The following is a 12,255-nucleotide window of genomic DNA, read 5'->3' as shown; positions in this document are numbered from 1 at the left end:
CCCCACACACGCACACACACACTTACCGGCAGTCACTTGTCTCCTCTGCCACGACCAGGAAGATACTCGGGCTTCCCCAAACTTTCTGGATGCGGAGAAGTGTACTGAGGGTAGAGTCGCCATAGGCTCCTTTTGCCGTCAGTCAAGCTGTGACTGCATGGTGGGGGCGTGGCCGGCTGCACGCTGTGTGTGTCTCAATGGACTCTCACATCTAGGAGCGGGCACAGCCGTGACCGTCCGGGTGCATCCATAGCAATCAGCTAGCTTATGAAGGCAGCTATACGGGGATGGGGGGAGGAGCCTAACAGTCTGGATACGAGGACATTAAAAACACTAAACAATAAAGAAACATATTTTTATAGTAAGTCTGGCCACCATTAATTAAAAGATAAAAAAAAACCTGAAGGTTTATTGTCGCTTTAAGGAGGTCCAAGTTTTCCTATGGCAGTGTAATAATATAATGTAAATTACAACAATAATGGTGGATTCCCCACCCCTTCTTGTAAGGGTCATGATAATTGTGCAGCACTGGGAGTGTAATTAGAGATCTGACTGTCGAGGTCTCCTAGGGACATAAGAAATCAATATGTTATTTACCTCCCCAATATTTAGTTTTTAGTAGGCTGCTGTATAACGTTTTTGACCATGGTCCTAGAGGTATGTTTTATACTAGGTTATCTAGTCTGCCCCAATATGTAAACTGAATGACAGCAATTTTCATGTGTTTTTATCATTTTTCTCTGTGTGTGCATTCATTGAGGCTGATTTCCTAAAGAAGGTGAGAATCTTCACTGACAAAAATGTGTGAATATTTACTTAATTTATCCAATAACACGAAACGCAAATTCCCGATCACCTTGAACACCCAATCATGTGCAGAAGCTTTTTGAATACTAAGAGGGTTATTCACAAAGGAGCCGAAGCATTAAGCGGAAGCATGCTGTATCTGCAAAAGTGTGAACAGGGGGCCTCACACAATTTTATTCAATAAGGATTCTCAACTTCTTTATTATATCAGCCTTATTATGTTACTCTGTCAACCAAATCATTCCTTAGTCTGGCTAAGAAGAAGATCCACAATATTGGTCAACCTCTTGGGTGGTAATGTTTTACATTTTTGCCCAGATCGGTCTTCTGTGTGACTCTCAGTGAGTGATCAGAATTATGGATTTAAATTAAGCAGTTCAATTTTTGTCTGACTTTTTTTTTTCTTTTCTTCTCTTTTGTCTTTATTTATTTATTTTTGCAGGCTGTTATGCTGGACTCTACTGACGTTAACTTATGGTACAAGATTGGTCAACTAGCACTTCGCCTTGTACGCATTCCACTGGCCCGACATGCATTTGAAGAAGGACTCCAGTGTAATCCTGATCACTGGCCATGTCTGGATAACCTGGTCTTGGTCCTGTATACAATCAGTGATTATAGTAGTAAGTATTGCCCAGACCAATAAATGGACGAAGACTTAGTTTGCAGACATACAAAGGTCAGTACAATGTTAACAACACATGGCAGGAAAGGGGAATAAGTGGTTGTGTGCAGGAAAGGGGAATAAGTCTCTCTCTCTTTCTCTCTCTTTCTCTCTCTCGTTAGACAATACAGCCATTAAAGTAATCAGTCCTCTCAAAAGTCAGCCCTAGGGTATAGTGATGGCTCTACTTCCAGGCATCAGTAAAGGTGTCCATTGTAAATAATAGCCAGCGAACCAGAAGGTGGCATACACCTCATTACACTTAACAGTTTGTAACCCTGCAGTTTTTCTTTTAAGAAGAACTCCAGGAAAAATGTTATTAATCCTCACAGTTTGGCTACCTGCACCCTGCAAGGGTTAACTGCTCATTTTTGGTGAGGTTAACCAAAAAAAGTTATAATCACCCGATGGTCTGAGCTGTTTTGCTCTTAGACCGGTCCCTAGAAACTCTCCTCTGCTGCAGCGGTCTAAGGTCCTGTAAATCATCACTTTCTATACACTGTGTATAGATGTGAGGATGCCGAGGAAACTTTCATGCTGCAGCACAGGAGGGGACAGGCAAGAGGGAGTGCTGTGACAGCTGGTTGGCTAGGAGCTTTGGGTGATATATATTTGTTATTTTAGCACTTAGACAAAAAAAAAAAAGAAGAGCATTTAACCCTTGCAGTGTGGGGTAGCCTCACTGCAAGGGTTAAGAAAACCTTTTCCTGGAGTTCTTAAAGCCTTTGCTCATTATTACACAATAGTTACAACATTGTTTCCTTTTACACATATTACTGGTGAGTGCTGTTCTCTATTACACAGAAGGGAATATAGCAACAGCCTAAGAACATTTGATCAGAAGAGAAAGCACCCTAAGAACATTCGATTTTGCCCTATTCTCATAACAGCTGGTTAATTTGCACAGAGCGAGTGTTCATGCAGTTTCACTGGACAAATAGCTCTGCAAATTGTTTTTATGGATAGATGTATTGATTTGCATGAAAACCCAGCAATGGTGTGTTTTTGTCTTGTGCACAGATTGTCTGTACTTCATCTGTAAGGCTCTGGAGAGAGACTGTCGCTACAGCCAAGGCCTGGTACTTAAGGAGAAGATTTTTGAGGAGCAGCCAGGTCTTAGGAAAGATTCTTTCCGTATGTTTATGAAATGGTGAGCATAATTAATTTATCTGTAAAATATGGTACTGGCACTTCCTGATTCTTTGTTACTATTGACAACCTACGCAGTGGACCTGAATAGGACTAACCGTTTTATCTATGAACTCCCTTTTATGTTGTATCCATTTAAATGTTTGGGGTTTGTTTTGGTGGTTTTAACAGCTTTAATATATAAAGATGAATATTGCTTAAGGGATTTTTTTCAAAATGTGTTTCTCTAGTGTGCTTAGATACTTGCCTTAAATATAGAGATGGTTTATTGTATGAAGGTGATGTTTGTTGTTGGTGTAAAGGTACCCATAGGTATGAGAAAGGGGGCAGATGTTTAGGCAGATTTTATCCTGTATGCCTCAGGAACCCCCAGACCTGGGATGCTCAGTTATACACTTTACATCTCCTCTCTAAAGTTGAGCTCTGGTCTTTGTGATATTGGTCTGTGGTAGAGATGTCCCAATGCCACTTTTTCAGGACCAAGTACAAGTACTTGCCGATACCAATTACCAATACTTTTTCTTAAAGGGACATGTCACATTTTTGCTAAAACAACTCAGCCTGATGATTTTAGGGCAGTTTCACACCAGAGCACAATACAGATGTCCCCCAGAGCACAATACAGATGTGATGGGTTGGCAGGGAGGGGGTGTGTGGTGGGTTGGTTTTAGGGGTGGTGGGGTGGCAGGGAGAGGGTGGTAGTGATTAGTGTGGTGCAGATACAATAACACAGGGCAGATAGGGGGAGTCCAGGCTGCTCTGGGTGTAAAATGAAGGGAGGACATGTAACAGAGGGCTGCACACACTCGGGGTCATTACCTTGTAACATGGCTTGGTGCAGAGCTGTCAGTTCATCCATTGGGCATCACTCCCCATGAGGCACGCTGTCTCCTCACTGACATGGCCATGCTGCTCCTCTCTCTGCACTGACAGAGAGCCGCGCTGCCCTGCTCTCTTGGGGATACGGCCATGCTACCCCACTTTCTGCTCTGACATGGCTGCACTGCCCCGCTCTTCTCATCTCTGGCCCCGAATTGGGAGCTGGACTGCCCAGGAGACCGCGGACAAGTTGGTGACTGGTGGTGGTTGGGAACCCCTGCTGCACAGTGTGGGGCTGTCCATGGCTGTGCCTGCGCCAGGAAGCATGAGGAGGGGCTATAGAACCGCACAGGCACTGCCATGGACAGCTACCTGAAGGTCCCCAGCAGGCTGCCGAGGTCCCCACAAGCGTGGAAACTCGGACAGCCGCTGCTGTTTAAAACTTTAAAGAGCCGGTATCGGCCTTAAGAATCGGGGCATTTTCACAAGTGCAAGTACTCGCGGAGATGCCGGGTATCGGCCCCGATATCAATACTAGTATTGGTATCGGGACATCACTAGTCTGTTGGATCACATTTAGCTACCAATAGTGAGGTGAGTAAGGAGTGGCCAGAGTTTAATTTTGCTTGGTTTAGGGGGCTGCTGAGATTTAAATCTGATTTCCGCAAAGGGAGTTTTGTTTTTTTCCCCAGAGATAGTCTTTAAAAGAGATGTTTTGGGAGAGTAAAATGTATTCTTCCCAATATTTAGAGCCGGCGTGTGATGCAATATTGTCGGGATCTTTCCTGGCTGCCGCGCTGCTCTGTACTGTAAGCATATAGGGGGCAGTAGCAGTAGTGGTCACAGGAGTACTGTACATTAATAAATGTATTTATTTGACCCAAAAGAGGACTAAAGCCAAAAAAAAATTAGGCTTTAGTTCTCTTTTAAGGTATATGCTGGCACCTGTACTATCTATATGTCAGCACATGGTTAATTTAAATGGAACCTGTGAGAAGAGAATAATGGGAGTTGCCATTTCTGTCTCTAAGGTGCGAGTCCCAGGTAGGTCACTGCGAACCTGGGTTCACTGTCTAATTAGCCACTTACCTGGAATCAGCATGCTGAATGAGCGAGCCAAGTGCAGGCTGAAAACCCCAGAACCTGCATGTTTAGAATTGGGTAAACAATGGCACCCTTTGGTCACTTCAAAGAAGTTGGAATAACACACACTAAAAACAGGATACAAGTTTAGATTCCTGTACTATGCCAGGGAAGAGATTTTCAGGAAATGGACCTAGTGATCTATGGCTCCATAAAATTATTGTGCATGAACAGAGACTGTCTAGGTAAAAAATTGGCAAAATCTGTTTGCTATCTGGTGTTGCATTACACTCACCAGAAGATGTATAAATATATGTATATGGGATTTTCTTTAGTTGACATTAAGTGATACTTGTGTATTGTAACTGTGTGACTGTAACTTGTGACTGATGTTGACAAAGGGAATGGGAGCTGCACACTGGTAGATTTATGTGCAAACCGTTCATATGAAAAATCTCATCAGAACATTCGATGATTCCATCAGAGACTTGATCAATGTCGTTCGAAATTTCATTAAATTTTAACATTCTGCTTTGGAATGAAATGAATTTCCAGAACAAAGACCATATTCACTGCTAGAATTTAATTATTTTGAGAAAATGTTTCTATCCTGCTCCTCCGTTGTTTTTTTTGGTCACTACAGTCAACAATGATTGTCGTTTTAACATTTAGAACTATTTTTAACTATTAGAAAATTGAATGAATGTTCCACAATCTAATTTATGCAACTGAAATTCTGCTGGGGTATGGCCAGCTTAAGGCATGTTTTGGATGCATCTGTTTACTTTGTTGTAATGTTATGATAAAGTTTTATTATGTTTCTGATTCAATACCGAGAAAAAAAAACCCATTCACTCCCATTCTATACATTCTGAATGATACTGATGGACAGTATGTGTGTAACCCTTTGACTTATCAGGAGTTTGTGAGTCATAAAATGTATTTTCTGTATTTACTGTGCAGTGACATTTCTATTCATGACGTGAATGTCAGTGAGGAAGAGTCAAACAAAATTGTTGAGGAAGCATTAGAATTGCGCAGGAAGAGACAGGCTTTAAATGTGAGGAAGCAGGAGCCTGATTTAAAGCTGGTGCAACCAATCCCATTTTATACGTAAGTGTGATTAAATTACTGTAGGTGTCCGTATAAAGTAGAATTTGTAACCGGATACCAATTGGGCTAACATCTCTCTTTTTTTGTTTCTAGGTGGAAGTGTCTTGGTGAAAGCCTTCTGGCTATGTATCGTCACCTAACAACCTGTAAACCTCCTCGTCCTAGTTTAGGAAAAAAGGTTGACCTTTCAGACTACAAAGATGCACTGCAACCTCCTCCTGTTCTCCAGACCTCATCTCCAATAAGCAAATCCACAGATGCACCCAGCATCTCGACTCCTACAACACCAACTATTACAGTACCAGAACCAGTTTCTTCACTTTTCTCTACTACTCCTTCCCTGCCTCCTCAGAATATCAATGATCCCTGCAATGCACAAGGTAAAGACTGCCTCCTGATAATCAAAAGACGGAACAAATAAACATAGGATGACATAATAAACCCTAAACAGATCAGAGATATACGACATACATGAATATTGTGATGTTCTGTAGATTCATAGAAAGTTCTGGTAGTGTGTCGGAAAATCAGAATCCACATTAAGTCCCTCATTTATGGCGTTGAAATGTAAAATAATTTTCAACTCAAATGTTTTCCTTTTCATGAGAGTTTTTAAAATTCCCTTTTAGTACTTTATTTTTGAGTGATCCTTCTGGGAGAAGTGATGTCCCACTGGAGTGCAATATTAATTCTCTTAGTGGTTCTTGATGGAACTCCTGTGTAGGCTCATCCTGAGATGCAGCTTAAGGCCAGTTTCCCCAATGTAACAACTGTTGTCACATGCTGAACACTGTATCATGAACACCACATTAGCAGATGTGCATGAGTATGACACCTTAATGGTGTACGCTTTGTTATTGTGACTCGCTGTATTTCTGTCACATATATGTTGTCAAAGTTTGCAGCGGGGTTTATTGCATTGTACTCTGCCATTCTGGGTAAGTGCCTGTTCTGGGGTCAGCTTACTGCGTACCAATCTTCTTCTCAGGTTCAGCGGTTGCTTGAAAGCCAGTATTGGGGGCTGAGGGAATATTTCTTTAATTATGGGGTCTTATATATTAGATATATTAGATATTATTATTATGAGAGAGAGAGAGAGATATTATTATTATGAGAGAGAGAGAGAGAGAGAGAGAGAGAGAGACTGTTATGTTTTATTGGAAAAGAATCGGCAGATTTCACAGAGATCTAGGACAAGCCAGTAAGCTTGTAGCCTCACGGGGCAAATACACTACCTTCATTAAAACAAAAAAAAGGTAGGGCTCTGCTCACAAGATTCTGCAATCTAATCGATGTATTGGTGTTTGCAAAATAAAGATTTTCTTTCTGAAATATTTTGCTTCCCAGTTGACATCCTGCCTAATTATTCCATGACTTTCAGACTTTTTCTAGTTTGAAATGGAGGAAACCCTAAAGCAACAACTTGAGCTTAAGTATTTAGCAAATATTTATGCAGTACAGAATATGTAAAGATTTGTCTTGGCATGGGATGGTATACACTGAGTGGCCAGATTATTATGACCACCTGACGTTTGTAGGCAAATTAGCTATAATTTTGCGCTGAAGTTGCTAGAGGGCCAGACCATTATAAATAGGGAAGCAGGTTGTTTACCACGACAGTAGAAGTGATTTTTTTTGAAGATATGGGTAAACAACGCGATTTAACAGCCTTTGAACGTGGGATGATTGTTGGCGCTCGGAGCCATGGAGCGAGTATCAGCAAAACAGCAGAATTCGTTAAAAGGTCCAAGAGCAGCTGTTGTTAAAGTGTTTAAAGACTGGACTGTCAGCCGAAAATCTGAATGTGCGAATTGTGTCCGTCAGCGACTAGTCAATGTTAGGGCAGAACGGAGAGTGGCAAGACTGGTACAAGGCAACAGAAGGGAAACAGTGCAGTGTCAGATTCCTCGCATCACCTTTCAACATCTCGTGGAGTCACGAGGCGGCCCAACAAAGTCATCTCGTGGCCCAACGAAGTACTGATGGGGTGGTCATAATAATCTGGCCTCTTAGTCTATATTACAGGAGGGATTTAAATAGCAGCTCCTGGGACAGGTCAATTGGTGAACTGTTAATGATATATAGGATGCAGTGGAGCTGTATTAAATTGGCCTGTTCACCTTAGGCTAGGCATGCACAGCATGTAGCAGTAAATATTACTATTCACTACTACTCTAGGTGAGAAAGGATCTCCATTAGCTGTGTCTTAAAAGTGTTCAAAGTAACCTTTTTTATTTTTTTTAAATGTTTGCATTAAATTAGATCAGTCAGCAAGTGACAAGAGCAAGAAAGGTGTGAAGAGGAAGAGAGTGTCAGAGGATGCTGGAGAAACAGCTAAGAGACGCTCTGCCCGTGTCCGTAACACCAGATGCAAAAAGGAGGAGAGAATCGATTTTCAAGAATTGTTAATAAAATTCTTACCTTCCAGGTATTACTGTAGTCTGAATTATATAGTACATTGGTCATGTGCCAGAAATAGTTAATGCAGCTACTTGCGTAAACCCGCGCAGGGGTAAATCCATATGCATGCATGGTAGTCATTACTATGGACAGCTGTACACCGTAGCTGTGTATCCCATACATGGAAATGTGCCCAGTAGTTACGATAGATGGCCTCATGCACCCATGTGCAAGAAGCCTAGACTAGGCAAATTGCATAACAGTGTGTAAAATTTTTGGACCATCCCTGTTTTTTATGAGGGTGCACACCCACATTTGCACCTTTTTTTATATAGCTAATATGCATGTTAGTCAGATCAAACATCCTTAAGCCTTGGAAATTAGTGCAGAATCAGTGCCTGTTGTAAGTAATATTTCTTCTTCAGCTCAAAGGTGATTTTTTTTTGTTTTTTTTTTTACTTTTACCTATAGAAGTAGCCAATCCTTTCTAATGTCTTAAAGTGGTATTAAAGTCAAAGGGTTTTTAAAGCCATTTAAAATGCTGAATAAATCTCTTACAATGGATGCTGCTCCTTGATGTTTAACCCTTTCGCTGCTATACAAGACTTAAGGCGGAACACAACCGCTTGCAGCTGGCCCGCTCAGTGAGCCCTTATGTTGGAGACATTTACTGTTCTGCTATAAGTAGGGATGCACCGATACTTTTCAGATACCAGTGCCGATACTTGGCATTTTCATGAGAACTACCGCGGTTGCAGCTGGGACCTGGCTCTGGCGCTCCACCACTGTCCTGGAATCATTAGTCTGTATTGTTTTAGATAAACTGTCACATGACAATTAACAAAAATGTATCAGTACTTGTACTTACAAAAATGGTGCATCCCTTATTTATATTTATAAAAACAAAATCGTACATTAAAACAGAGATGTACAAATCCCAGGAGCTCTGTGTGCTCCTTACAAATGACAGCTGCCTCCTAACTTTTGAATTTTGTTTAGTCTAGTCCTGGAGCTTGAAACGTATCTGTACTTGTACCGAGTACGGAACTTGGTATTGGTGCATCCCTAGCTATAAGCTCTTGGTTGCTTTAATCACCATGAACTTGTACCAGAACAGTTCACCCCACAGTCACCTGTAAAATAATAGCTGTCACCGCCGCTGCCGGCCGCCGCAATCTGCAGCCTGTCCTTCCTGCCTGGGGCTGCTCCATGCTGGGATCTATTTCTCTTCTGATCCCCACTGCTCTCCCTTGCCTGTATGGGCTGAGGCAGTGGGGAATCCAAGGAGAAATGGCCGGCAGAGGAGAGAGTTCTGCATGTCAGGAGGAGATCAGAGTAGCTTGCTGTCAAATCCAGGATCACCGCCTGTTCTGTGGCTGAACGGGTCAGATGGCCGAGTGGAGGATCGGTAAATATCTGATATTATCAGCTGATCAGTCCAGTGTTTGTAAATAACTGGGGACACATAGTACTATGCTTTACATCACTTCATGTTCATTCATGAGTTTCTCAATGGGTGGAAGGCTAAGTATAGAGGCTTCTACCCATTCATAACTGGATGATAGTAAATGTTTTGAATGGGAAGCCTCTGTACTGAGTGCTTTCTATTCATTGAGTGCTGAGGCTTCAGAAAAAGAGATTGAGTACTCTGTGTCCTCAATTTCTTTTTCTATTTGAAAAAGGAAATGTCATAGATCTATTTAGACCCCTGATATTTCCCCAAAGCCACCCCAACAGTAAAAAAAAATAAGAAAATAAAATTAATAATAAATGAATGGTGTACAACATGCAAGTAAGCGGCTGTGCGTTGTTAGAATGCATCACAGTGCTTGATTTTTTTGAGTGAATAAAGGTTCGAATTTCTTACAAGGTGTCAACTCTGCTGATGATAAAAGCGTAGATTTTACATTTGTTGATCTTGCGATCTTTATATATTTAAGTGTTTTGTGTTTCTTCCAGGCTACGCAAATCTGACTCAGAGGAAGAAGAGGATTCTATAGGCAACTATGAGATGCAATCAGACCTAAAACAGGCCAATTTCCAAGTTGGTGATCATATGATGTCATTTGATTCCACTACATTCATGGAGTCAGGTCGGTGGCAAAGTGTATTCCTGTACTATTATGACTTGTGGACAGGAACTTTTGTTGATTTCAAAACTTATTTTCTCACTATGCAAGTTAATCGTAATGCAAAACCAGCTTGATGCAACTTAGAGTCAAACACAAGTCAGAAGTAGATTATTGTAGGTCAAATGCACCTGTCACTAAATTCAAAATAATCTCATAAGTGTCTTAGATGCAGGCTGGGTGTACCTGAAAGCACCCTGGAGTTGCAGTTGCCCCTTGACACAAGCCCTTAGATCAGGGGTGTCAAATCCAAACTTACTATGGGCCATGCCGAGGGTTGTGATTAAATCAGGGGCCGGGCATAAAGAAGAAGAAAAAGTTAACCCTGCTGCTTGCCGGGGTACAAAGCTCCGGCCCACTAATCATTATAAGACAGTCCCGGTGTCCTGTGTATGAGGGCTTTACAAATGTCAGCAGACTGTAAATGGGGGACTGCTGACGCTTTTATTGCCCTCCTACACTGAACACCAGGATTGTCATATAATGATGATATGACTGTCCTGGTGTCCTGTGTGTGAGGGCACTACAAGTGTCATCCATTATATGACATTCCTGTGTGTGAGGAAACCTGCGGCCTAGGAGGGAGGTGCCGAGGAGAAACATGGAGATGCAGGGTCCTCAAAGGGTGGCCGGCTGAATTGCCGCTCCAAGCGCTAGCTAGTTAAAAAAACAAAACCCTGTTTGAACACAAATCGGGACTGGCAGGCCTAAGAAAGTCTTGTGGCAGGCTGTTTCTGGCCCACGGGGCTTATAATTGCCTAACGTGCCTTTTTAGAGTGTCAGCTCACAAGGGCACTGCTTTCTTTTTTCCCCCATGTGTCACATCTGTAACTTTCTATTCCTTTAATGTACAGTGTTGCATACCATGTCATGTTGGCACTTCACGTATGAAGGATGATAATACTATTACTATTTTTTTTAAAGGTACCTATGAATTAGTCCTTGATCAGATAATAGAAGTACAAGCAGAGAAACATAATACTGTAATCTGCACCTGCAATACAGATGTAAAGGACACCAGTCATTATTAGATTGTTATCCCCCTATGTGATAGCAATAACAAGAATTGTAAAAAAAAGTTTAAAAAAATAAATAATAGTCACAAAAAAAAAACTAAAAAATAAATACATTTTTAAGTCCCCCCCCACCCCAACGTTTACGCACATATAAACGTACATACGTGTTCGATGCGCCAGTGCGCGAAAAGGACAATTGCACTACACATGTCACATATCGCCGTGAACGTCGAAGTGAGGGCAATAATTGTAGGGCCATCAATCACTGATAACACTAAACTGATGAGCGGTAAAAGCTTTTAAAGTGTCGCCTATGGCCAATTTTGGACATTGTACTTCTTTTAGGTTTCGCGCACGCAATTTTAAGGCTTGACATGTTTGGTGTCTTTTTACCTGACGTGACCCCGCGTTTTATATTTTACCAAATAATTGGGTAATAATGTTTTATAATTTAATATAGGGGAAATAGTTTTTTTTTTCTTCTTAATTTTGGTAATTTTTCCTTAATAAAGTAAAAAATAAAACCCGTAGTGGTGATTAAATACCACCAAAAGAAAGCTCTATCTGTCCCCAAAAAATGGTATAAAATTCATTTCAGGACAGCGTTGCATGACGGAATAAATGTCAGTCAAAGTACCGCAGCGCTGAATACTGAAAAATAATCTTGCATTAACCCCTTCATGACTGAGGCCCTTTTTTCAATTTTTGCACCCATGTTATATTCCACATTTTAGGCCTGAAAATGACGTAAAACCCCCGCAACATTATATATTTTCTGAATGCCAAGACCCTATAGAATAAAATGGTGGTAGTTGAAAATTTTTAAGTTGCGCAATATTAGCGCAACTCCTTATTAAACCCCAAAATTTAGTGACAAATTTAATTAAATGCCCCAAAACACAACAAATTACCAATTTTTTTAATGAAATATAAAAGATGAGGTTACAACGAGTAAAACGATACCCAACATGCCCAGTTTACAGATTGCGTGCGACCGTGAAACGGCGAAAAACTGCAGTACCCCAAAAAGTCAATAAAAGACACTTTAAAAGCCCCCACAGGTCATCAATTTAGA

The 12,255-nt window shown here is 41.2% G+C and overlaps 1 protein-coding gene across 1 annotated transcript in view; it reads left to right on the top strand.

The window, feature by feature from the left end:
* The window catches only part of CABIN1 (calcineurin binding protein 1), a 160,136-nt gene that overhangs the window by 8,949 nt on the left and 138,932 nt on the right, over positions 1-12,255 (top strand). Inside the window, exons 6-12 of the mRNA XM_018565909.1 lie at positions 1,250-1,430; positions 2,492-2,621; positions 5,486-5,635; positions 5,729-6,015; positions 7,236-7,238; positions 7,898-8,063; positions 9,995-10,128. Of these exons, the coding sequence (XP_018421411.1) occupies positions 1,250-1,430; positions 2,492-2,621; positions 5,486-5,635; positions 5,729-6,015; positions 7,236-7,238; positions 7,898-8,063; positions 9,995-10,128 (1,051 nt within the window). The remainder of the gene's footprint in view (positions 1-1,249; positions 1,431-2,491; positions 2,622-5,485; positions 5,636-5,728; positions 6,016-7,235; positions 7,239-7,897; positions 8,064-9,994; positions 10,129-12,255) is intronic.

Source organism: Nanorana parkeri, unplaced genomic scaffold (assembly GCF_000935625.1).
Source record: "Nanorana parkeri isolate BGI_ZX_2015 unplaced genomic scaffold, ASM93562v1 scaffold899, whole genome shotgun sequence".
NCBI lineage: Eukaryota > Metazoa > Chordata > Amphibia > Anura > Dicroglossidae > Nanorana > Nanorana parkeri.
Note: the sequence above shows the minus strand (reverse complement) of the source record. Positions and strands in the feature narration are given on the sequence as shown.